We start from the raw sequence: 25,780 nt of genomic DNA, 5'->3' as shown, positions 1-25,780 counted from the left end.
AAGACAGCATGGAATGTACCGTTGTAATACATGCGGTGGGGAGGAATCTTTTAGTTTCGTATTGCCTATTGACCGTCTCTTAGGCCTCGTGTGATGCAAATTACCTAGTTACAGCGGGGCGCTGAACAATTAGTATCAGACCAGTCATGGGGGGAAAGCCTTTAAGTTCTTAGCGCGGGGAGCCCTCTTCATCTTAGAAAATGGTAAGGCTGGGGTTCTACCAAATCAAATGAAGTGGGGAAGGCTTTATTGCTTACCCACAGATTAATAAAGTTCCATCTTTAGTGGGGTGAGAATTAGTGCTGTGTTTCTTTGATTGCTTTTCTCCCAAGTTTTTTGGGCAGGAAAGGGCTGGAGAGAACAGGTCCGACCGTGGCTTTCTTCTATTCCCACTGCGTCCCCCATCGTGTGGGGAATGGTACGCCCTTAAGGGGAGGGGAGAGCGAAGCCCAGCCAGGGGGTTGGCGCTGGCCAGTCGCAGGGTGGGAGGTGGCTGGGTTGGGGGTGGTTCTGCGCAGCTGGGAGGGAGGAGCCGAGTGAACCTGGGCTTTGGGGGGTGATCATGGGCGGCTGAGGGGTGCCGAGTCCGAAGGCGGCCCGTGCCGGCGGCCATGGCCGAGGACTACTGGGACTCGTAATAACAGTAGTTGCCGCTCAGGTAAGAGATGCTTCCTGCCGGTGAAGGGATGGCGGGGGGCAGCATGACCTTTAACCTCATGTTAGGAATCTGCCTTCCAAGGAATCTTGGCCGTTGCCTTTGGACTAGATCACTCGCTCGCTACCAGGCGTCCCTCTGATCACGCAGGAGATTTGTTTTGACCTCCCTCTAATCCTTCCCAAGCATGAACTCCCCCCTCTCCATAGATCTGTTCTCCCTCATTAATTACGCAGGTTTAGCTACAATAGGCTCTCCGTCATTACACTAAAGAAGGCTTTGCGTTGGTCTACTTTTAACTCTCTCTTATCACCAAGGAGTACTGCTTCCAGACGATTTCTGAACGCTTCCTCGGTGGATCCCCTTGGACCCGGTCCCTTCCCCTTTCCCCACTTGACTCAAGGGAGATGCCTTAACACTGGGATTATTAGACATCCAAATTATAACTTCTTAATCCTTCCCTCAGGGATCCATGATCTCACTTCTTAGTACCTGAGATCCACCCATTCTGCTAATTTTTAAACCATCTATATTACTCCTTGTTGCCGTGCTGAAATTGCCAGATTTGCTTAAGTTATGAGACTCTATCCCTTCCACATTGTAAACCCCATTTGTATTGGAAAGTCTTATTTCTCCATTAGAATCTACCACTCCCAGTTAGTTGACACGCCATGGAGCCCCCTGCCCTGCCCTGCCCCCGCCCTAGTCTGGCCTTTTTTTTTTTTTTTTGCCCCAAGCTTCTTTTTGACTTTGACCTAGCAAGGACCTTTTGGGGACTCAGTTCAAGCACTTTTTGTTTGCCTCATGGCTGATGATTCAGGGATTGTTGGTCTCTGTTTAACAGGCCTATTTCTGTTTGTACTTGCTGGGTTATGTTTCATGTCTGCTCTTGTCACAAAATTGTCTTGTGCTTTGTGCTTGGTCTTTGACTTGTAAGCTTGCTTCTTTTAGTTGAAACCATCTGTGTGAATACAACATAGGGGGCATTTCTTTTGGGGGGGATCAGTTGCCTTTTTTGAACATTGGTTGAAACATTTTTCTGTTAAAGTGGTTACGTTTGCCTCCTCCTCCTGATTTGGATCAGAGAAGTAATTTTAAGAGGTGGATGGAAGAGGAAACTGGTTAATAGCCCAGCCTCACAGTTACTGAACTTTTTTGAAATACACTAAATAAGTGAAATAGGATCATGCACCCCTTCCTTGTTTCTCTCCCAGCCTTGTATAAAGACTGAGTCTGATAGGGATCCAGCATGCTCTCAGGCCACATAGACTAGAAAAAGGGGTGGAGAAACTAAGCTCCACCGCAGTCCTCTGTAGGGGATTTTTAGTGTGTCTGTTCAGGAATTCCAGCTGCTTCTAGTGGGAGTGGAAGGGAGTTCATTTGCTCACCTTCTGCCCCAAGACCTGACACTATCACCCACTTCCTTGTAAGCATGATGATGTAATCCAGGGGGTGTTCCATCTCCTCCCCTCTTCACGTGGTGCTGCATCCGTGTGCAACTAATAATGTACCAGTAGGCAAATGGTTCCTGTGATGATGCTGTGAGATTGGCAAGGATTAGTTCTTGTGGAAGGAATTGGCTTTTGTGCAGCTGCTTGGCAGGATTAGTTCTTGAGAGGTTTGATGCAGGGGCCCACCAAAGGGAGGGGGTGGTCTCTGGATCTTTTCCAGGTTTGTCCCCATACATGTGACCCAGAGTTCCCATGAAGGGTACCTTTCCCTTCCTGTCACCCTGCTTAGGGGCTTGCAGTTCCAAAACTTGGCAGTTTACCAGCTACCGTGCATGGCTGTCTGTTCTCATTTGCTTGTCAAGCCTTAGCTGATCCCTGACTAGAAAGGGGTGTGTGAGAGAGAGAGAATGAGAGACAGACAGACAGACAGACAGACAGAGGACATGGCTGCCTTGTTCTCAGCCGAGATTGCCTCCCCCCACCCCTTGCAGTGTATTCCTTTCCCAGCCAACTTATGTCTTGATGACCAGCTTTTGGCACTCAGTGGAATTGGCCCCAGTGCCAGGTTCCAGCAGGACTCTGCAGAGAAAACTGCAGTGACATCTTAGCTATTGCTTTGGTTTTGAGAGGATAGTAGAACAGCTTTGATACAGTTGATAAAAGAATGCTAGTTTTTTTCCCCTGGGTTTTTCCATTTTTGGAGTTCTTTGTAGATCCTATCCCATGGGATGAAGGTTTTGTTTCTAATTTTGCTTTAATGGCTTCTCTTATCTGGCCTTGGGTTGTGGGGAGTCTAGTTACACTTAGCTTGGCCTGCTGCAGTTTTTCCTGATGTTGAATATACTGTGAGTGGAATCACAGTTAGACCAAAACACTATTTTCTCCTATTGCTTATACACAGCCTGGAAAATCCATTGCAAACTCCAGTTCAGCCGCCACAATCCAGATCACAATGCATCACAGGAAAAGATCGGGTAAAGTGCAGTAAAGGTATTATCAAAAAGCAGAAAGCTGTAGGTGAATCAGGCAATTGAGCCAACTTGAATGTTTCTGAGGAGATACAAAAAAGAGAGCCAGGTGGAGAGCAAGTACTTGTTACCTCTGTAGCAATTCTTGTGTATGCAGAGTACTATTTATCTACAAGACATTGGGAAGGCCATCTAGACACGTTGCAGTATTTCACATATTTTCCCAATGAATTTAGTGAGACTTATTTCTGAGTAGACATAGAAACATACGAACAGAGTGAGTCAGAAGGAGCCTCCCGGGCCATCTAGTCTGACCCCCGGCTCCAGCCAGCTCTGCTCACGACATGCCCACCATGTGCATGTCCAGCCTTTCTTTGAACACCCTCACTGATGGGGCCTCAAAGACATGCCCAAGATTACAATGTAAGTGAACTTCACAGTAGAGTGAGAGCTTGGTCCTTGGTTTTCCATGCCCATATCCTTGATTTAATCCATAGGTTGACACTCCATTCCTCTCCTTCATCAGAGCATGAACACATTTCTCATTCACCCTTGCAGTAACCGTGAGAACTCTTCCAGTGTGCAGGTGGAGAACAGATGGTGGAATAATGTTACTTTTTCAGGCTAGTGGATTTTGAACCATGGTTTAAGACATGGATCACACACACACACACACACACACACACACACACACATATGTGTGTGCTTTTTTATTGCTGACAAACTTGGAATAACCCTCCCTGCAGTCCAGGCCCAGTTCCATGTTCTTATGTGTTAACCTAGATTAGAATCTTCCCTGTTGGTAGGAATTGGAACCCCCTTGGCCATTCTTAAACTCCACTACAATTGTCAAGATGTCCTTGGTAAAGCTGTGACCATTACACATACCTCTTCTGGCATAAGTCCTATTAAAAGAATGGGAACTTCTGAGCAAATATTGATTAGGAGTGTGCTATATAATCTGTGCAGCATGACCTTGAGTGCACTCCACTGCAGAACTGCCCAGCCTGGTGAAGACTGTGACTCCCATCATTCCTGTCCCTTGACCATGTGGCTTGGACTGATAGGAACTGAAATCCACAACCTGTGGCAGGCACCAGTTTGGGGAAGCTGCTTAACACTCCAGACTAATTCCTGATCATTTCAGCTTCCTTTTCTCTCCCCACACTCTTGCCACTCCACTCCCCCCACCCCCCAGATATAAAGAATGGTTTTGAATCCTCAGTCTGGGAATATAGGCTTGAAAGGCAAAACTCTGAATGGATGACTTGGTCCTCAGTAAGAGATTTCTAGTGCCAGGACGAGGAGGAGTTTCAATTCTTTTTTGTAGCTTTTTGCCCTGCCCCAGGGTAGAATAATACATTATGTTAAATAGGCAGCTATAGACAAAGTTGCTTAATTTCCATAACACAGGGAGATTTCAGTTTTTCCTGGCACAGAATTCCAGATGCTTTGGTGAAAAATGTTGACCTAAAAAAGTCCAACAAACCCTGGTTGTAATAAAATCTTTGTCTTGCATGCTGATCATTTGTGTCCCCGTTACAGCACTTGGAGGTTTGAGCCCCCTGGAGTTATTTCTCTGTTGATTGTTTGGGGGGCAGCAGTGTGTTTGGTGCTGTCACAGAAGAAACCTGGTCCTTCTCCGAAAGTATCATTTTTGATTACAGGGATTCATTTATTTATTACATGTTTATGCCACCCCAAAACAAAGCTGTCTAATGGTTTGCAAAAATTAAAACTCTAAAATACGAGTTCAAACATAGACTAAAACTTTAACATACAAACATTTGAAAACAATGTAAAATGGCTAAAAAGTGTGTGTGTATATACACACTCAGTAAGCAACTAACATTAAGAAGCCCCATCATTTGTAGGATTAGAGGAAAGTCCTAACCTTCTGCAAAAAAGATGAGCATCTCCATTTTTTGATGGTGGCACTCAACTCTCCAGACAAGTTGAATTTCCTTGCTGGTGGTCAGATAGGCTCCTGTGAGTATTGCCTACTCAGGGAAAGGCCTCACAGGTAAAGAGAGTACATGCTTGGATGATGAGCCATTGCTTTTTGTTTGCAGGTAGGAAAAGTACCCTATGTCTTTGACTAAAATTTGGTACAGCCAGTGGAGGCTTAATCCAGCCTTAGGATTTCAGTCTGGCTCCCCCATGGATGGAACAGAAAGGGAGAGTGTGATTCGAAGATATGTCTATTTTATTCTACTTTTCTCCTGTTTGCAAGTTCAGGACTGGTAAAATGGCTTAAAAATAAAACACTGCCCAGTTACTCTGGAACTGTTCATTCTTGCTGTGAATGTCACCCCAATGGCATTGCTTTTTCAGTGCTTTTTCAAGAAACTAAAGAAATGTTTGATCTTGGAGGTAGGGGTCCTTGGTGAAGACTGTATTTGGTCATTCAGGGTGGAATCCTCCACCAGAAGATAGTTTTCTTTCATCTGAAGAGGTATGTTGTGTTTTGGGAGTTCTATTCCCTCCAGCCACTAAGTAATAGTATACAGTTAAGCTTCTGTTGACCTTTTTTAACCTAGTGCACCATCTAACATTAATCTCTGGCTTTGAAAATATAATGACGGTCATGTTTCTCTTCACTTTAGCTCTCTGCCTGCCCAGGAATCTGTACTAAATGTGCACCAGAGTTGAATTTTAGTTGGTTTTTCTGTTCTAAGAAATGGGGGCCAGCCATGGCTTCTTTGTCCCCGAATGCCTGCTGTAATCTGACACCTATCAGAGACTAATTGATTTGGTCTGCAGTGTCCATCTGGAGGCTTGAAACTGAACTCCAGCCTTCATGACCAGGAGTGCTGCTAGGCTTGGGCCCTTAGGGCCTTGAATCACTTCCACGGAGCCCTGAGTGCCAATTGATGCCACTGGGAGAGATTTTCTCAGCTCACTTGCTATGCAGGGGACCAATTTCAAAAGGGATTGCAGCTACCTAGGTACTTCAAATCCTGGCCAAAGTATCTTCCCTTGCAGGGCAAACTACTCTTAGAAAAAATGTTTTTTATTGATAGGGATAGCCTGCACCATCCTAGGCTACTGAAGAATTAATTTTATTGAAATAATTTGGATGCAAAATTAACTGGCTGGTTTTTCCTCCTGTAAAATATGAATGAAGACTAGTACTTATTCTGATTAGTAATGAAGATTCTGTAAATGAAGACTAGTGATTGTTTGTGCATAGAAACCTAAATTGCCAATCATTGCTCCTGTTCACAACCTCTCTCCTAACCTTTGTATGTGTTGTGTCTTCCTGTTTTTTGCACCATCTAACCTGCTGGAGTGTTTTGGAGAGCTTGAAAGCTTGTACCCTCTCTATTGCAATTTGATCCTAATAAAAGTATTGCCCAATTCTCTGTGTGTGTGTTTAATGGACCAGCATGCCCATCTTTGTCTTTACATGTACAAGGCTTGGACTTTGAGGAGCCTGTCCTCAGTTGAGGGGCAGCCATAAAGCACATCTCTCCACATACCCATTTGCTAGCCATTTTTCAGCCTGTGAATGACACAGCCAAAAGATACAAAGAAACAAAGGCTGGCTGTGAGGTATTTCAGGCCCAAATTGTTTCAAAAGCAGCACCATGATCACCTGAGTCTCAGTCTCTTAATCACTAGAGCACACTCTGAATTGCAAGACAAGGTGTCCAGGGAGCAGCTTGACAGTGCATGGGAGAAAGCAGTTCCAGTCCCAGCTCAAACTGGGCCTGCTTCTTGAGGTGTGATTTTTACACTGGAGCTCATGAGCACATGTGTGTGTGAGAGAGAGAAAGAGCAAGTGAGAGCTTCTTTAAGGGAGGTATGGGATAGTTGCTAAAAGCTGCCCCAGCTCCTTCCTTGGCTTTATCACAGCCCTGCTTATGCACTTTGTTGAAGTAAGCAGGTGAGATGCTGACTCTATCTCTTATTTGGAGAGTGCTGCACCAGAAATTATCGTGCCTCTTTTTTTTACTAGTAGATAGATGCTAGTAGTATTGTTAAGACCTCACTGCAGTGTGTTGTGTATGTTGCGTGTTGTTGTTATGGTTGCTTTGTTTTTTGTAAGCTGTCCAGAGTATTTGGTATTTCAGTATTTCAGTATTTGGACTACATATAAAAAATTTAAATAAACACTGTAGACCAGGGGTAGTCAACTTTGTGCCTACCAGATATTTTGGACTACAGCTCCCTTCAGGCCCAGCCACTATTGCCAGGCATCAGGAATTAAAGAATGTAAGTATCGGGAGAACACCAGGTTGCCTACCTCTGTTGTAGACAGTTCAGTGTACTTCACTTAAATGTTTTTACTGTGAAACAGAGAGAGCGACTCTAAGGTTGTCTAGTGAATCAAAAGCAAGATTCTAGTTAGAAACATAGAAACAGAGTGAGTCAGAAGGGGTCTCCCAGGCCATCTAGTCTGACCTCCGGCATCAGCCGGCTCTGCTCACGACATGCCCACCATGTGGACGTCCAGCCTATCCTTGAACACCCGCCCCAAAGGGGCCTCAACGACCTCTCCTGGAAGCCCATTCCACACCCTCGGGGTCCTGACTGTCAGGAAGTGCTTCCCGGCATCCAAATGGAACCTTGGCTCCCTGAGCTTTGCTCCGTTGGAGCGTGTCCTGCCTTCCTCTGCAGGGGAGAACAGGTCTCTACCCATCTCCGTGTGACATCCCCTCACATACCTGTATGTCGCCAACATATCCCGTTTGAGTCTCCTCCAGGCTGAAGAGACCCAGTTCCCTCAGTCTTGCCTCATACCCTATCCCCTGCAAACTGGCCACCAACCTTGTGGCCCTATGCTGCACTGACTCTAACCTGGCTATATCCTTTCTGTAATGAGGGACCCAAAACTGAGCACAATACTCCAGTTGCGGGCACACCTGAGTCATGTAGAGTGGTAGTAATACCTCTCTCGATCTAGAAGCCAACTTAACTTCTGGCTATGCAACCAAGGGTGGCGTTCGCCCTCTTGACCCCCGCATCACACTGCTGACTTATGTTTAGTCTGCAGTCAACCAGCACCCTGAGGTCCCTTTCACAAGTGTTGCTCTCCAGCCACTTGTCACCTAACCTGTACTTATGACAGCTATTCCTATGCCCCAAGTGCAAGACCTTGCACTTATCCACATTGAATGCCATCCTGTTGTCTCCTGCCCACTTCCATAGTCTGTCCTGATCCTTTTGGATCTGGAGTACCTGCTCCTCAGTTGTGGCCACTGCTCCAGCTTTAGTGTCGTCTGTGAATTTGATCAGCAGACTGTTCGCCCCTTCTTCCATGTCATTAATGAAAAGATTAAACAGAATCAGCCCCAGGACAGAGCCCTGGGGGACCCCGCTTGTCACTGGCCACCATCCTGATGATTCCCCGCTAATGGTTACCTTCTGCTTTCGGTCAGTCAACCATGCCCTAATCCATCAGACAGTGCTTTGGTGTATCCCAAAACTCCTCAGTTTCTCCACCAGGATATCATGGGACACTTTGTCAAAGGCCTTGCTGAAATCCAGGTGTACCACATCCACTGCATCCCCTCCATCTAGCCATCTCGAAACCTTGTCATAGAATTCCACAAGGTTTGTCTGGCAGGAACTGTTTTTGCGGAAGCCGTGTTGTGTGGCTGTCAGCCTCCCTTCCCTATCTAGCATCACTAGATCTCGCTCTATTATTTATTTATTTATTAAAAATTATGAGCCTTTCCATTGTATTTCCTACAATGGACGTAAGGCTAACCAGTCTATAATTTGCCATGTCCCTTCTACTACCCTTTTTGAAAATTGGGACCACTGATGCCACCCTCCAGTCCTCTGGAACTTCACCGTTCTCCATGAGGTCTCAAAAATGGAGGCCAGCGGGCGTGAGAGAACCCCTGCCAACTCTCTAAGTACTCTCGGGTGTAACCCATCAGGGCCTGGTGCCTTTGTAATGCCCAATGCCCTGAGGAGCCCCTCAACTTCAAGGGGGGTGACTCTAATCTGTGCCCCTAAGTCCCCAGCCTCATCTAATCTCCTATGCAAATATCCCCCATCCTGCTTTGGGGAGAACACAGAGGCAAAATAGTCATTTAGCATCTGTGCCTGTTCCCTCATATCAGTCACTGGATCTCCTTCCTCCTTGTTTAGTGGTCCCACCACTTGTCTCCCCTTCCTCTTCCTGTTTACATGCTGAAAGAAGCCCTTTTTGTTGCTCTTGATATTCTTGGCAAGTCTCAGCTCGTAATCAGACTTAGCCTTGCGAAGAATCCTTCTGCAATGGGCCTCCTCCCCCCGGTATGCCCTTCTGTCTATTTGCCCCAGTACCCATTTCCTACGGAGGGTCCTCTTTCGTCTAATCCCTCTACCCACCTCCTTTCGCATCCATGTTGGTACTCTCCTCTGCCTCCCCACCTTACTGACTAGAGGTATCGTCAAGGCTTGTGCCTGCAAAACCTCCCTTTTGAGTGCTATCCACCCCTCCTCAACTCGCTTACCTTCCAGTAACCTATCCCAGGAAACTTTCCTCAGTCTGGTCTTCAGTTGGCCAAAGTTGGCCCTCTTGAAGTCCCAGCTTCTAGTGCTCGACCTGCTGCACGTCCCCAGTCCCCTGATCTCAAAGCAAAGGATGGAGTGATCACTCGCATCCAGAGCTCCCCTAATCTGTACTTCATCTATCAGCTTCTCCCTATTGGTCAAGACCAAGTCAAGGATATTCCCCCCCCCCTTGTCACCTCTCGGACCCTCTGTGTGAAAAACCCTCCCTCTATGCTTCTAGGAAGCGATGTGACCTGGCTGTCACCGCCGAGTGAGTCTCCCAACTAATATCCGGGAGATTGAAATCTCCCATAATTACTGTGTCTCTCCCCCGAGATATCCTTAGAATCTGGCCTGTGAGGACATCATCCAGGGTCTCAAGTTGACCTGGAGGGCGATAACATACCCCCACTGTCAGGTCTCTTTCCCTGTCAATGCCCCTAAGTTTCACCCAGACTGCCTCTACCGAATCCCCATCTGTGCTGCATTCTATCTCACTGCATTCTATCCCTTCCCTGACGTATAAAGCCACGCCCCCACCCCTCTTTCCCTTCCTGTCCTTTCTAAAAAGGTGATACCCTTCTATGTTCACATTCCAGACTTGCCTTTCATCCACCAAGTTTCTGTGATTCCCACCAGGTCATACCCTCCTATTCCCAGGAGAGCTTCAAGCTCTTCCTGTTTTATTACCCATGCTCCTAGCACTGGTGTACATGCACCTCAGCTCCTTCCCAGCACTTCCTTTCCTTGGAGTTTCCAGCCTCCTCCTTCCTCCCATCCTCCCTGATACCTGGCCCCTCTCTGTAGGAGTCCTGTCAGTCCCTGCAGTATCTCTAAAACCCTGCTCCCAGAGCCCTGATCCTCCCCCCCACACTTGTCCAGTGCAGACACGTTACTGGGGGGCCTGACCCCCCCCCCCGGCTCAGTTTAAAGTCTTCCAGACGAAGCTTGCTAGAGCATCTCCAAAGGACCTTTTCCCCATCCTTGTGAGGTGTAACCCGTCCCTTGCCAGAAGTCCATTGGCAAGAAAACAAGTGCCGTGGTCGAGGAACCTGAAGCGTTCCTTCTGGCACCACCCCCTAAGCCAGTCGTTCACCTTGGAGTCCCTCCTGTCCCTTCCTGGCCTAAATCCCCGGACAGATAAGATTGACGAGAAGGCCACTTGGGCCTTTAGCTCCCTGAGTTTCTTCCCCAAGGCCTCGAAGTCCCTGGTGATCCCAACCACACCCTGCCTGGCCACATCGTTTGTGCCCACATGGATCACTAGGAGTGGCTGATGACCCCTGGAGCGAACAAGACGCTCCACTCTGTCCTTCACATGCCGGATGCGTGCGCCCGGCAGGCAGCAAACCTCCCTTGTCTCCAGGTTGGGGCAGCACACTGCCGCCTCAGTGCCCCTCAGCAGGGAGTCCCCAGCAACAATCACCCGCCGCCGTGCCTTCCTGGTGCTCGTGGGCGGCCGTGCCCTGGCCCTCGCCTCTCCTGCAGCGGCCCCCTTGCCACCTGTTGTCCCAGGCTGGGGGTCCTGCTGGTCCCCCGAGGCTTCATCAGCCCCAGCCTCCCCAAGTGGAGAGAACCTGTTTCCCAGCTCCAGATTGGTGCCAGGAGAAGGAGTTGGTTGTGCTGGCCTCCTACTCCTGTGGGTGACATACCTCCATGTCTCCGCAGCTGCTCCTCCCGTGGCCTCTCCTTCAACCCTCTGTCCAGAGGGGGGCTGCTCCTGCAGGGCCTGGAGAGCTCTCTCGGCCCTCAGGCACCTCACCTCCTCCTCTAGCAGGGTCACCATCTTGCACCAAGGGCAAGTGTATCCCTGCCTCTCCTGGGGGAGAAGGGCGAACATGTCGCAGCTGTCGCAGCGGACAGCAACACCCATGACTCCCGCCAAGGCCATCTCCTGGTCTGCCATCAGTATCCCTTCCAAGACCTTACCTTGGTCCCCTGCCTTGTTTGTCCTGCAGTTCCTCTCACTCTCCCAGTTCTCCCAGACAAACACACACACACACACACACACACACACACGGATAAAATAAATTTAAATTGGAAGAAAAGCAAAGCACAGCACAAACAAACAAACCTCTGTGTCCCAGGGAAGGGAGTCTCCGGACAGCCCGGGACGCAGACAAGGGACGATGCCTTTTCAGTCCCTCAGGCTGGTGGCTCCACCTGTCCGCTTCCTCCTGGCTGCTCCAGCCTCTCTGGCCCTGCCCCCTTCCTCTCTGCTGCTCCTGGCCCTCTGCTCCTCTGCCCAGCTCCTACCTTGCCTTCGCCAGTCCCCTGGCCACTCAGCACTCGCTCCCAGCCTGTGCCTCTGCTGCTCTGCCAAGAGGCCAGAGCCAAAAGGGCTTGCAGTGGCTGAGCGCGGCCTTATCAGTCCCTCAGGCTGGTGGCCCCGCCTGTCAGCTTCCTCCTGGCCCCTCTAGCCTCTCTGGCCCCGCCCCCTTCCGCTCTGCTGCTCCTGGCCCTCTGCTCCTCTGCCCAGCTCCTACCTTGCCTTCGCCAGTCCCCTGGCCACTCAGCACTCTTTCCCGGCCTGTGCCTCTGCTGCTGTGCCAAGAGGCCAGAGCTATTAGGGAGGGGTTTAGTTCATTGTTAATCTGCTACATGCATGTTAGATTAGTTGCTACGTGCAGAAAGCCAGAGAGGCCACCTTTTAGTTCAGGGGTGGCTAACCTCTGTTTTCTTGAGGACGGCTTTATTTTCCAGATGGTGGTCAAGGGGTGAGAGTGTATTGTGTGATCATGGGTGGCCAGGCTGTGTAACTTAAAAGATTTTGCAGCTCTGAAACATATGCTTCCAGGCATAGTTAGAATAGTCCACTCAGTACCCAATGAGAGATGGAAGATGAAAGTGTGGAATCTCAACCTTTTTCTTATTGGCAACTTTGTGGAAAAAAATGTCCTCTTCCTGCAAGTGAATCTGTAAGCAATTAAAAAAAAAGAGCGAGAGCGAGACAGCCTTGTATTTAGCAACTTTAGCAACAACATAAGCTTTCGTATATCCTGAAGTGCCTGATCCTGCCTAATCCTGGAATTTAAGCAGGGTTGGGCCTGGTTGAAATCTGGATGGGTGACTTAATTGTTTTGAACTGCCCAGAGTTATAATAATAACAACTTGCCTGCTAGCCACATACAACCAAGTATTCCATGCAGGCAAGTGACTGGGTCTAGTAGAATAGGGGTTCCTTCCATCTTTCCTGATCTGGCCTACCTGGTTTCTCTGCTGCTTGCAGAATAAGGAAAGCTTATTCCTCTACTCCCAGCACTAGCAAGTGGAGGTGGGTGGGTAGCTCTCCTGCTTTTCTTGGTAGAAAGCCATTTTTTAAAAACTAGCCTGTGGATAGGCTGCATTGTAGCCTCTTGGTGCAAATAAAATTTGTTGCAGAGTAGTAACTTTCCTGGCTGTGTTTACAAAGGCTATTTTATTTTATTTGTTTAAATAAATGTTTGATTACTATGAATTTGTTCAATAAAATTAAACATGAATTACAAAACAGAGCAAACAATGCAAGGGAATTTATTAAACCCAAGCAGTAAAATTTGAGTTGGTCTATCTGATTACTAGGGTCAGTTCTGTCATCTTGGATTGTAGAGCTATGTCCAAAAGTTGCTTAGAGGGTACTTTGCATTCTTTGTATCATTTATCAAGCTAACAAAGTGGTACCATGGAGCTACAGAGGCATCTTTTTCTTATCCCTGAGACTGTAGTTAATTTTTCTGCTGACGCAATTTTCTAGATACTATGTTAGCACAGTTCTCTCCTAAGAACCTGCTCAAAGGACCAAATTTTAGCAATCACCGATATCTGAGCCCAAGACTGTTTTGAAAACAATGCAAGCTAGTTCATTTGGCATCTGTGGATTAGGGGGTACTGTAGGGGGAATTGACTGCGTTTAAAAGAGATTCACCGCAAACAAGTGCGTAGATACTTCTTAAGGCATCTGGTCTCCACCTACCCCTATCCCTTGTCTGTGTTTATTACTCGATGTTTGCACATACTGTTTAAAATATTTTTTCTACTTTGAAGAATGTTTTGCATCTTTGAGGGACAGAGTTTGGGTGCATGTGACAAAAGGGAAAGTAAAGAAGGAAGAGCAATGACATTTGGCTGCAATTTCATGGAGAAGGAGATCAGCTGGCCCTAGTCATGTAAGCCATGTAGGCATATGGCTTGAATATGCTACACAATCTGTTGACAACTGGAAGGCATTGCATGGACCCTTTTGAAGTGCTGAGGATTCAGTGAGTTCAACCCCCACGTTGTCAAAATAGACATGAGGGCTAGAAACCTGTTTTGTTTTTAAAAAAAGATTTCTCACAGGCCAAGCTCTTCTTTGTCATATCATTTTCTCGATTTGAGATGATGGTATCTCAAATCTTGCAGATGAGCTGTGCAACTCAGTAGGCTGACTTTGGTTGTATCTTCTGGTCAGCAAAGTGTGCAATATTTATTTATTTATTTATTTATTTAAAACATTTCTATGCCGCCCCCATCACAACAAAGCCTCGGGGCGGCTCACAAAAAAATAAGCAGAATGCTGTGTGTAAGGAAAGAAAAGCCAAGAATAATTTTGCAGTGATGTGTCTACTGTTGGTCATTCCCTTCTACAGTTGAATCATCTGATTATTCTGGGCAGCCTTGATGTGAAGGTGAACGGATGGGGTGGATGACTGGAGTTGCATCAAATTCTTCATTTTGTTGTGGCTTTCCCCATCCTGTCATTCTGCTGGAGACGTTTCAGCCTGAGATTTTGAAAACTGTCTTGCCTGTTGAATGCCCAGATAAGATCAGACCACACCACAGTGCTTTTCTAAGATTTCAGCAGCAGGCACATGTGCTGTAACCACAGGCCTCTCGTGTGACACAGCCCCAGGGCTCTTCAGGGTAATACCTGACAGTGGAGTCTGGGCAGAAACTAGCTGTATTTGCAACTAGATATGGTCAGTATCTTGCAGGGAGTAGGCACGACCTGCTCAGTCTCTCTGTATGCCAATTAAAAACTTTTTTGGGGAGGGGCTTCCAAAAGGGTCTGTGTCTCAAGCAACAGGTAGCCACCTTGGTTTTTATCCATGGGTGAACAGATCAGCCCACCTCATCCTCAAAGGCTGATGTAGACACTTGCATGTGGGGTGGCAATTTATTACTGAAGACTTTGCACTGGGCCCGTAACAGATAGTTGTTTAAACATTTTGCTGAATCCTCCAATCCTTGTTTCCAGCTATTTCCCCTGGGATATATGACCAAGAGCATGTGGAAGAATAGCATTGCTTTCCTCAGTGCAAGGGAATAAATATAGGATCAGCAGTAGTGTTTTTTCTCAGAAAGGAAACCCAGATGCTCAGCCAACACTTCAGAACTGGTTTATTTTATTTTATTATTTTCTTACCTTTGTATCCGGTTTTTACTTATCTCATGTTTATAGTTCCCCATCCCTCACCCACATTGCTCAAGGAGCTTGGGATGGTGAAGCAGATTAGGCTGTGAGTGACTGGTTCAAGGTTACCTGGAAAGGATTTAAACCTAGTTTGAACCTAGGTCTGATATGCACTTAACTACACACAGGCCTACAGGTTCTGGGAAGCCCAAAATGAGCTTACCTGGAGCCCCTGGGCATTCTTCCTCCAGCTATTGACCAGACTAAGTGACTTGCAGAGGTTTTTAAAACATTACAACATTGAGTGTGTGAAGAACATTCTTTTGGCTGCCATTGCTTAAAATGTTGCTGTCTCAAGGAGCCACTGCTCTAGTCTGCCCTTTGCAAGCTGCCATGTTTGTTTTTCAGAAGCAGACTGTAGGGGGCACATGACAGGATTCCAGAATGAAACTTGACTGCTGAGTCTGTCTTTTGTGCTGGCCTTCTAACAGAACTGTATGTGTGCGGAGTGGGGGAATGGCAGCTGAGGAAGGCTTCCCTGAAGAGTCATAGAATAGTAGAGTTGGAAGGAGCCAGAAAGCCATTGGGTCCACTAGGACACCAAGTTACACCATCCCATTCAGGTGACTGTCCACACACTTTGAATGTCTCCAGCAAGGGAGAGGCCACAGCTTCCCCACGTAATAGGTTCCATTGTCATACTGCTTTGACAGTGAAGAAATTCTTCCTGGTGTTTAGTCTACATCTGGTTTCTTTTCATTTAAGACTGTTATTCTGTGTCTTACACTCTGGAACTAATGCGAAGAGATCACGTCCTTCCTCTTTGAGGTACTTGTAGAGTGCTGTCATCTCTCTCCTCAGTCTTCTTGTGGCTGAACATGCTCAGTTCTCTCAATTTTTCTTCACAGTGCTTTGCGTCCAGTCCCTGAACCACAGGGCTTTGTGTCCAGTCCTTCGTTGCCCTCTTCTGTACCCTTTCTAGCTTTTCTGAATCTTTTTAAAACTTAGGTGCCCAGACCACATTCTAAATCTGAACCTGAAAACTTGTCTCTGCAGCCTGGGATTGCAATGGGAAGCAGCTGAAGTTCAAGGAGTCCTTTGTGCCTATTATCATTATCAATATTTGAAGTAGCTTATCTCAGGCTGAGGTAACAATTGTTGCCTCTGGGATGTGTTGGGGTTCCTTTGGACATTGGTCTTTAAGCAAATTGGTTGCCAATTATGTGGTAGGATTCTCTTCTTGCTATCTGAGCATGATGAAGACTAATACAATGGATTGCTTATTTTTCTTTCTCTAGTTTCCCCCTTGACTCTGGGAAAAGGAGCATTCAGAATGACCTGTCCTGTGGTTTGACCTAACCTTGCAAATTCTTTGCTAGTGATCATCAGCTGGAGGTCTTGGGGGGCATCTAATCTTGGGGAAGGAATGGCTGCTTAGTTGCCCACTGAGAAACAGGAAAGAAGGAAGGCTGAGGAGCAGTGGTAGTGGACTGCATTTTCTGGCAGCCCACTTCAGAAGGGTAACTTCTACACTAGCCCCTCTTCAAAGTGCCCATCTGGCAAAACCAGTTCTATAGTTTTCCTGTAAGGAATGGTGGATTCCACCCTTATATGATCATTTAATCCAAGATAAAACCCAGGAAGTTGAACAAAGGGTTCCTAACGCTGGCAGGGACTGGCAATCTTTGATTCATCTTCTGAAACAATTCTCTGCATTATTAAAGTGGATCCACCCTGTGCAGGCATGCTACCAGCCAAAAAGGTAAGGCAGCATATTTTAGAAACTCAGGAGAGATTTCTGTGCATTAGTATTTAATTTCTAAGAATGTCCTGGGCAACAAGGTGCATTGAATTTTTTCAGCTCTGCCAAAATGTCGAGCGATTTCTGTTAGACTGTGCAGATCAGTGGGGCTTCTTCTGTCGGTTGGCATCTTTTTTTACCATCTGTCAGCCTCCAAGTCCATCTGCAGCTCCTCCTTCCCCATCCCTCTGGCAGGAAGAGCCCAGGCTGTTATTGCCAACTGCTCTACACCAGAATAAACTGCTCTGCGTGCACCAAGCTATTCATGATTCCCTAATTTGGGTTTCAGTCATAAAGCTTTTGGGGAGCCCATTTTGGCAAAAGAAGGGGATATAAACTCAATTAGTCAATAATAATCAGATGGAGGATTTTGGGATTGTACAGCAGTCTTGCTCAACAGACAGCTCTTTGGCCAGGCCCACACTGTGTTTGCAACTCAAATTAAAACTGGTCTGCCTGGACCAGTGAACTGTTGTTGGCTGAGTCTTCACAAGGTCCCATGATGTAGCCTTGGTCTTGAAATGGGATTGGAACCTGAGTGCCCTTTAATAGGCTTGATCCTAGACTTAGAGGTTGAGGGTCATCTCTCTCTTCTAACCTCCTCTTTTCAGCTCCTAACGTCCAGTCAATCCATAGCTCATTGGCTTGGGGCTCCACCAGGTTGCTCTTCTGCCTACTCACTGGCTAAGTCATTCCCATGAGTATTAATAGAATGATGAATGCAGTCCCTTGCATTCCATCCTCTGGCTCTCAGCCTTTTATACTGTGGTAGGATTCCTTTCCTCTTTGTGCCTGTTCCTTTAAGACATTATGGGTGACTGGCAGTTTTTTGGTGAGTAGTGGGACTTTGCTGAGCATTCTTGGGGATTAACACTTGTTTGTCTGATCCACCCCTCTGTAAAATACATATCTATACTTCTTGTTGCTCCCATAACATTTAGTTAGAAGGCTTACAGAGCCTCTGGGATACTGCTTAAGAAGCTACAACTTTCCTCTTGCGCTAGTTCTTAAACTGAGAGTCATCAGCTGGAATTGGAGAAAGACAGCAGTTTGAAGCCATGTACATCTGAAAATACTGAATGGAAGCATGGGTCCTTATGCTTTTTTTTTAGTTTAGGGTGGCTGTTCTATCACTGGGAAAGAAAAGAGCATGTATGAATCTAGAATTTAGTTCTTGTCTGGATTGAGATTCCTTGTTCTCTTCTCTCTCTGAGAAGATTATGACTTCCTTTTCTTGGTTCAGAGAAACAGCACAGAAGGAACAAAATGTTCTTGGTACTTATAAAAGATGCCAGGGACTAGAAGCAGGACTCTGTCTCAGACCTGTTTCCAGTTTCTGGGATGCAGTTGGAAGTAGCAGTCATGTTTTCTCAAGCATGCACTCGCATCTGTGTTACTATAGCCATTCTCCCTACTCTTAGGATTAGAGTTCAGGGCTTTCAAATAGGGGATCATTGCCACCTAGCTCCATGGCCTCTTTTTTGTACAATTAATCATGAGTGGAGGGGGGCAACCTCAAGAGTTGCCCTTTTCTCTGCCCATGCTTCTTCCTTGTAAGCCTGGCTTAATGTAGAGCAAGCTCTGTCAGAAGCTTGAAATGGCTATAACCACAGCTCTGGGGCAGGGCCACAGGATATGCTGCATATTACAATAAACAATAACAGCACTGTATTATTTTTTCTTTCAGGAATGTCCATTTTATAAACATTTATATCTCTTAGTGCCAAGGGATGCCCTATTTAGTTTTAATAATCTATTTGGAAGGGCTCAGGGTTAGCAAAATTTATTATTTTAAAATTGGACACTTAAGACTATATATTTTAATTAATACCTTTATCAAAAACTCGGAATGACTTGGACTAAAATCCTTTGTGCACTAACCTGAGAGTAATTTCCATTGAACTCTGTGTGGATATATTTTCAGTAGACATAATAGTTACACTGTTAATAATTATGTCTATTATGTAGTAATAAATTAGGTCATTGTTATTTAGTCCTTGTGCCTTCAGCTTAGGATATGGTTAGAAGAGTTGTGTAAATTTCATATAGTTTGGAGGGTTTTGTTAATGAGGACTAGAGACTTCAGGGTGCTTCTAGATGGCGGGGCTTAGTGATAATAATCAAAAGGTGTCTTGCAGCTGTTCTGCTTTTTCTTTCTTAATGGGATTTTTTTCAGTGAGGGAAAAGATGAACTAACAGTGGGAAGCACCAGAAGGTCACACATGAAGACACTGTTGGCTGCCCTCCTGCCACCTTGTAAAAGTGTTATCAGTGACACAGCAATGGTGTAATTAAAGTCTTGTATGGAATCACCCCTATAGTCAATAATTGGCTAGATATTTCAAATCAATATTTGAACTGTAGTCTTGTGTATCTTTGTACTACCTAGTCATGTGCAAACCCCTCCTTTGCTCTCCCTCCTCTGGCCCATCACTTCTCCATCCTTTCTTTTTCTAGCTTCCCCAGATACTTGCATCTCTCCGTTGTTAAGCCCTTCTGCCTACTTTGCCTCCTCTTGAGCAGCTTAGCAGATGGAGTCAGAGAAACTTGAAGATGTCAACTTGGTGTGTGGCAGCTGTGAAGAAGGCAAATTCCATGTTAGGGTTCATTAGGAAAAGGAAATATAATAAAATTGCCATTGTCATAATAACCTTATACAGATCTGTGTTGTGGGCACACTTGAAATATTAAGTTTTGGTTGCTGCATCACAAAAGAGATGTTGTAGAGTTGGAAGAGGGGCAAAAGATTGCTGCCCCTATGAACAGGGGCCTAACATCATCCCTGCAAAGAAAGGCTGAGCTATTTGGAACTCTTGAATTAAGAAAAATATAAGGGCAGATATGATAGAGGTATATAAAATTATGCATGATGGGGAAATTTGGGAGAGAAATTTTTCCTCCCTCATAATGCTAATAATTATAATTATTATAATAATTTTCCTCCCTCATAATTTTGGGGGTGTTGTGTGAGGGTCATAGAATGAAACAGATTGGCAAGAGATCCAGGAAAGACAAAGAGAGCTCCTTATATATGCAACATATAATGTGTGGGATTTGCTGTCCTGTGAGGCTTTTATAATAGGATTAGGCACATTTCTGGAGGATAAGTCTTATCAGTGGCTCCTAGTCAAGATGGTAGTACTCTTCCCTCCAGGTTCAGGGGCAGTGTGTCCCTGAATACTAGTTGCTAGGAAATAGTACTGGGAGGTGGAGATTGCCTTTATGTTTTGCTCATGAACTTCCAGATGCATCAGGCTGGCCGCTGTGAGAAACAGGATACAGGGTGAGCTGAACCTTTGGTGAGATCCTACAGGTCTTATTTTATATTCTGACATTCTGACCGTTCCACTCTTTTATGACATTAATACAGCTCCTATGGACTTTCTATGGAGTCAATTCTTGCTTCTCGGGCAGATAGACTTAAATCCCCTCTGCTGAATACATGTGTTAAATAGTTTACAAATACTAGGTTGTGGGTCATATTTACAGTGTTTATCGCCATCAGAGGAGTTTTCCCTGATGGAAAACCTTGGGGAATGCAGAATTTGAGCCAGATTCATGGCTGTTCCCCCACCCTCACTGCACTTGGGGTTCTGGAAGAATGAGTTAAAAAGCAAGGGAAACATATTCCAGTGTCACTTCTGTTGAAATGCAGCATAAGGTATTTAGATTAGCACTCGCTTTCTCCAGGAGGTCCTGGAAGATGACTTTCATGGCCAGCTGTGAAATTCTGAAGGTATGGCCTTTTTTCAGGCTCCTTGGAGAGAAGGAAATAGAAATCTGTTGACTTGGAAGGTCTATCAGTCAACCCTCTCCCCTGCCTCTCTCTGTCAGATTGTCGTTCACTTAAAACGTTGGCAAGAGAAGCTTATTCAACCTTCTCCCTGTCCACAAGGAAAGCAGTCTTGGAACCATCCTAGACAACTTTGTCTGTTGGTGAGCTACTCATGGCACAGCCTTTTTGGGCATTTAGGCTAGAGCTGCAGCCTTGCCATTTGTGAACACTTAAACATTTTTGTTGCCTTGTCAGTGGAGTATGAGCAATCATTTCCCTTTATGGTATCAGAAATACTGTTCAGGGATGGATGGCAGAGGACTATGTCCTCCTGCCTATGTTTCATACCCCATGTGATGGTTCATCAGGAGTGCCTGTATCTTTGACCTTCCACACACTGAATGATTATGGCTGAAAACACTTAAACATCGGGTGATGTGTGTAGTGTATTTTTTATGTTTATATGCATGCCAAAGGCACAGATCACATTCATTAAAGAAAAACCTGAAAGGTGGTCTGCTTTGATAGCATTGTTAATGTCATTAAGCACTGTGTAAGAGAAGCCCAAGAAATTGTCTTCAGATACACTGCTTTTTCTGTTATTTAATCTTGAATGTATTCAAGGGTGGACCTATGAACTTTGTCCATCCCATGCAAAATCCAAAGTGGCTCCATTTCTTAGATAATCTAAGAGCATGGACATGCTATCATCTCTTTCCTTAAAATTACTTTGAGCTAATCATCACCAGGACCTTCACCTCAGCACAGTATTTGCCTGCTATCCCCTTTACTCACTTTTAGGCATTCTCTGGATTCTTTTTGAGTTATCAGTTTGACATTCTTGAATTTGAGATATCCCCAGTAAGGCCTTCTTAGGGCTGCAGAGAACAGCTTTGTCATTTCTGGTGTTTGGGAAATGAAGCTTCCTTTAGTGGGATTTTATATTTATCTTCTGTACTGCTGCATCACCTTGATATATTCCAGTGGATTTTAGTCTTTCTCCTTAAATATGTATGCACTTATGATGCAGATCTGGAGGGCAACTGAAAATGTAATGCTGCCTATTCTTCATCTCATGACACACACTTATTTTATTCATTTCTACCCTGCTCAATAGCTGAAGCTCTCTGGCCAGTTTGTAATAGTCTCAAGAATAAGACATTTAAAATAGGTGTTAAGATTGGACGTTCCAGTGTTCTGGAATAGCAAATATCAGGATAATATTCAACCATATTGCTTCTTTTCTCTGTTGTAGAGTATTTCCCCCCCTCTCTGTGTGAAGTTTCTTCTTTTTAAAGACATATTTGTAAAAAAAAAAAAAAAAAAAGAATTTTATTTTTTTTGGAAATGGGGACTTTTTTTTTTTTTTTTTTTTGACACTCTCTGCATTTTCACCACATCTTAAGTGGCTTACACTCTTCAGGACTGGTTCAGGGCAGGATCTCCCAGCTGCTGTGGTACTGGAGAGCACATCAATGTGGAACTCATGTAAAGGTATCTCTCTCAGAGGTCATAAGCTGTAGAAAGGGAAATATGAGCAGGGGCCCTCTGCTGTAGCATATCCCTTGGTTAAGCTCCTGTCTGTTCCTCCACTGTTCTTTTGTATATTATGCAGTGTGTATGTAAAGGGCAAGGAGAGACATATATGCTACTTCCAGGGGCAACCAAGAGCACCTGTCTGTGAGTAAACTTAATCACGGGTTGGCTGGAAACTTGCTGCTCAAAATGAAAAGCTGACACTCCTAGCACCTTGAAGCTTATCACTTTGTAACCTACCTTATATTTTGTAACCTTTTTGGCTAATGGACAGGATCATCATTTAATAAATAAAACTTAGAGATGTTGCATCTTGAGAGCACCATCCAGATATTTCAGGAAAGGTTGGTTAATCATAAGGAACTGGCCTTCCCATGACAAAATACAGAAGCACATTCCTAAAAAGGGGCCCCACCCAGGGACTTTTCTGGCATGTTTCACGGGGGTGGCGGTAATAAGAGAAACAGCTAGAGTGCACATTAGCTTTTACTGCTGATAACATCAGAATGAAGAGTATGCCAACAGCACCCAGATAATGCAGCCATTCCTGCCACTTGACACCCAGATGTTGTGAACACAGAGTGGGTAGGCAGAGGAATATAGATGTGGCTTGCACATGTATGAAATTATATGCAGACAGACCCAGGTTCTACCCCAGCATCTCAAACTAAAACACATCAAGTAGTAGGTGATGGGAAGACTACTGTCTGCTTGAGATGCTGAGGAGCAGCTGCCAGCAGGGTCAACACTGCTGGCCTAGGTGATCAAGCATGCCTTGGTATGAGGCAGCATGCTGTGTAATGTAATGGATGCTGTTGACTTGGTGCGACACACTATTCTGCTCTCTGCTAATTGTGAGGTCCATGGCAGGCATAACAAAATAAAAGAACAAGCACGGAACCTTCACTAGCAAAAGTTCAGATCAGCCTGTCTGCTATGATGGTTTCAGACTTCCTGCAGCCATGGTAACTTACAGTTAGTGTTCCTGATGGTTTCTTTACCAGATGTACAATGCGACACATTCTAGCTATTCTGTATGCAACAAATGCACCTAGTAGAGGGGTGTGCTGATAGAACACAGGCTTCTATCACACAGGTTTCAAAACAAAGGGTTAGATCTTTATCATCATTCTCAGCATCATGGTGAGGGTTATAGAAGGTACAGGCATTGCTTTGTGATATAACTACATCTCACTTCCCTCAACCGTACACACTTTCTCCCAGAGGTTCAGAACATTTTTTAGCCCTAGGGCCAAATTCTATTTCACAGAAGCACTCAAGGCCACATTCCAGTGGAGATTGGGCTCAAACGCAAAAGGGGTGGGAAACCAAAAATGCCCACAAACCCGTGCTGCTCATATTTATGCCTTAGAGGTATTCCAGTCTTTTAGAAAGGTGGAAAAAACTGCACAAAACCAAGAAATCATCCAATGATCTGTGGTTGAGAGAAAGTGGGGAGGGCAGGGGAAAGAGTGTGACATTTGGTGCCCTGAGACAAGATTTTGTACCCCTGCTCTACAGGCTGGACTTTTTGGATGTAACCTGAGTTCATTGTGCCCTAACTCCAAATATCTGTGCTCCGTAATTCAAATTTGGGTCTCAATGTTAAATATGAGCATCAATTTGTTATAAGCAAAATTGTGGATTTTTGCATCAAGGGTAGATTCCAGATTTTTTTTTAAAGCTCTTACGTTACCTGATCAGAAGTGGGGTTACAAGTGTTTTGAGATGATACTCTGTTGGCATGGAACTTAGCTGTGTTAGACATGGTATTCAGTATTTCCAATCTAGCTGGGCCTTATCAGCTGAGTGCAAAGATTCTGATTTTTATTTAACAGTGCGTGTCTCCTCAGAAGTAAGTAGCATTGAGTTCAATGCGGTTTACAAATAAGCATGTATAGAATTGCAGTGTGAATGTGTCAGCCTTGTTGACTGCTGGTGCTGTCCATATTTGCGTAAGCAGCCTTCTTCTGTGTGCTTTGTTTGGAACCTGTTATTTAAACAGGATTTTGAGAATTGCTTGATAAGGAACACTGCAGCAGGAAGAGCGAGATGCATGGGAACCTCTGTGGTATATGTTGCAGGTTTGCAGAAAGTAGAAAACAGGGTGGGGGTGGGGAAATGCTAAGTAAAAATCACAACATTTTTTAAAAATAGCAGGTTTCTTGCCTTTAGGGCTCAAAGTTTGCAGACAATTCCAGCTTAAATCTTTGAAGGTAGAAGGGTAGTAGAGTAAGATTTATATGGATTGGGAATCAAGTGGTGGGAATACCCCGTTACTCTTCCCTGTCACTAGTAAAACCAAAATAAATTTTGCAGCATAGAATAACATATAGAAGAAGTAGAAGAAATGGTGTGAGTTTGCTTAATTTTCAGACCTATGCATGTTTACTCAAGAGTGGTGTTCAGTGGCTCTTACTCCCAGGAAAGCATTGATATGGTTCAAACCTTAGACAAGTTACAAAATTCAGGTTTTTTTGGTGTAGAATTTTATTCCTAAGTGGGTAGGTAGAAGGTCACTCTGAATCTTCTGATTGCTGTCTAGGTGATTTATAATACATCAGCAAGGCTTTCTGACTCCCAGTGGTTTAATAGTCGTAACAGTGAAAAGGCTTTCTCTCTCCAAATTATGCTGCTGAAAGCAAGTAAGCTTGGGGAGGAGAACCAGAAGTGAATTTGGCGGCAAAAGAAATGTGAGCTCAGTTTTGATACTGGAAACAAATTCCCAGATGTCAGAAGAGCTGAGGGGCACATGCCTGCCCCACCTCTTCCCAAGCTACTGTTTTGCATAGTTCTGAGTGACAGTTCCCTGGCTGTGAGATGAAGTGCTCTAGTGCCCAAGAACAGGAGAGGCAGAATGTAGCTCTCCAATGACTTTGGACTTCAACTTTCAGCATTCCTGACTATTGGCCATGCAGGTGGGGGCTTTTGGGAGTTCCAAACACATGGAGATCTTCCTTCTGCCTATCTCTTGCCCTAGAGCATTTGAACCCTTGAAAGAAAAGCCAAAGGCTCACATGGCAAAAGATCACTGGGAGAAACTGTTCAGATGTGTATGGCTCAGTGATAGATTTACCTGCTTTCCAAAACGTTATTCCCCCTTATGTCCAGATTTTTGCTTCTCTACAAAAAGGGCAAGTTGATGGGATTTGTGTCTGGAGCCCAGCAGATCTGCTGTGGTGGTTGCATCCTCTCCACACCTCCCCTGATGCCAAGTTTTGGAATGTGGATGGAGTTTTGTGGATGGAGGCATGACTGTACATGTGCTTGTATGCAGGCTGTTGCTTGCAAGTGATGGGGTTTCCGTCATAGCAGGCTCTCTGGCCCTTGTCATGCACCCATACTGGCTGACATAATTCTGGCATGAGCCAAATGACATCCTGGGACTGATACACTGTTGATTTCTTGAATGTTCTCTCCATCTCCCAAATTGCTGCCTGCAGAAGCTCAAAAGCTCCTTTGTAACTTAAAAATAGCAGCATACATATTAAGTCCCCTGTTAAACATATGGTGCTTAAGGGACTTGGCTGTTTTTTAGAAGAATGCTGTTAAAATTTACTGTTCAGAGACCCTACCTTCTGCAAAGAATTTTCTATTCCTGACTTGTAAATATGACATAGGGTTGAAATTTTGGGTGCTGGTGACAATCTCTGGGTTGGATTTGAATTGGAAACAGCAAGAGGGACCAAAATGAATATACCAAAAACAAAAAAGTGGAGAAAAACAGTACT

At 45.2% G+C, this 25,780-nt stretch overlaps 2 protein-coding genes across 5 annotated transcripts in view; one reads left to right on the top strand and one right to left on the bottom strand.

Annotated features, from left to right (window-relative positions):
* LOC123023928 overlaps positions 1–2,116 on the bottom strand; it is a 45,290-nt gene extending 43,174 nt beyond the window's left edge. Inside the window, exon 1 of the mRNA XM_044431066.1 lies at positions 2,044–2,116. Coding sequence (XP_044287001.1) covers positions 2,044–2,116 — 73 coding nt within the window. The remainder of the gene's footprint in view (positions 1–2,043) is intronic.
* Positions 533–25,780, top strand: part of CDK16 (cyclin dependent kinase 16) — a 78,670-nt gene continuing 53,422 nt past the window's right edge. For all 4 annotated transcript variants that reach the window (XM_044431551.1, XM_044431550.1, XM_044431547.1 and 1 more), the window contains exon 1: positions 533–658. The gene's annotated coding sequence lies outside the window, so the exon portion shown is untranslated. The remainder of the gene's footprint in view (positions 659–25,780) is intronic.

Source organism: Varanus komodoensis, unplaced genomic scaffold (genome assembly GCF_004798865.1).
Source record: "Varanus komodoensis strain SLA01 unplaced genomic scaffold, ASM479886v1 scaffold22, whole genome shotgun sequence".
NCBI classification, from domain to species: domain Eukaryota; kingdom Metazoa; phylum Chordata; class Lepidosauria; order Squamata; family Varanidae; genus Varanus; species Varanus komodoensis.
Note: the sequence above shows the minus strand (reverse complement) of the source record. Positions and strands in the feature narration are given on the sequence as shown.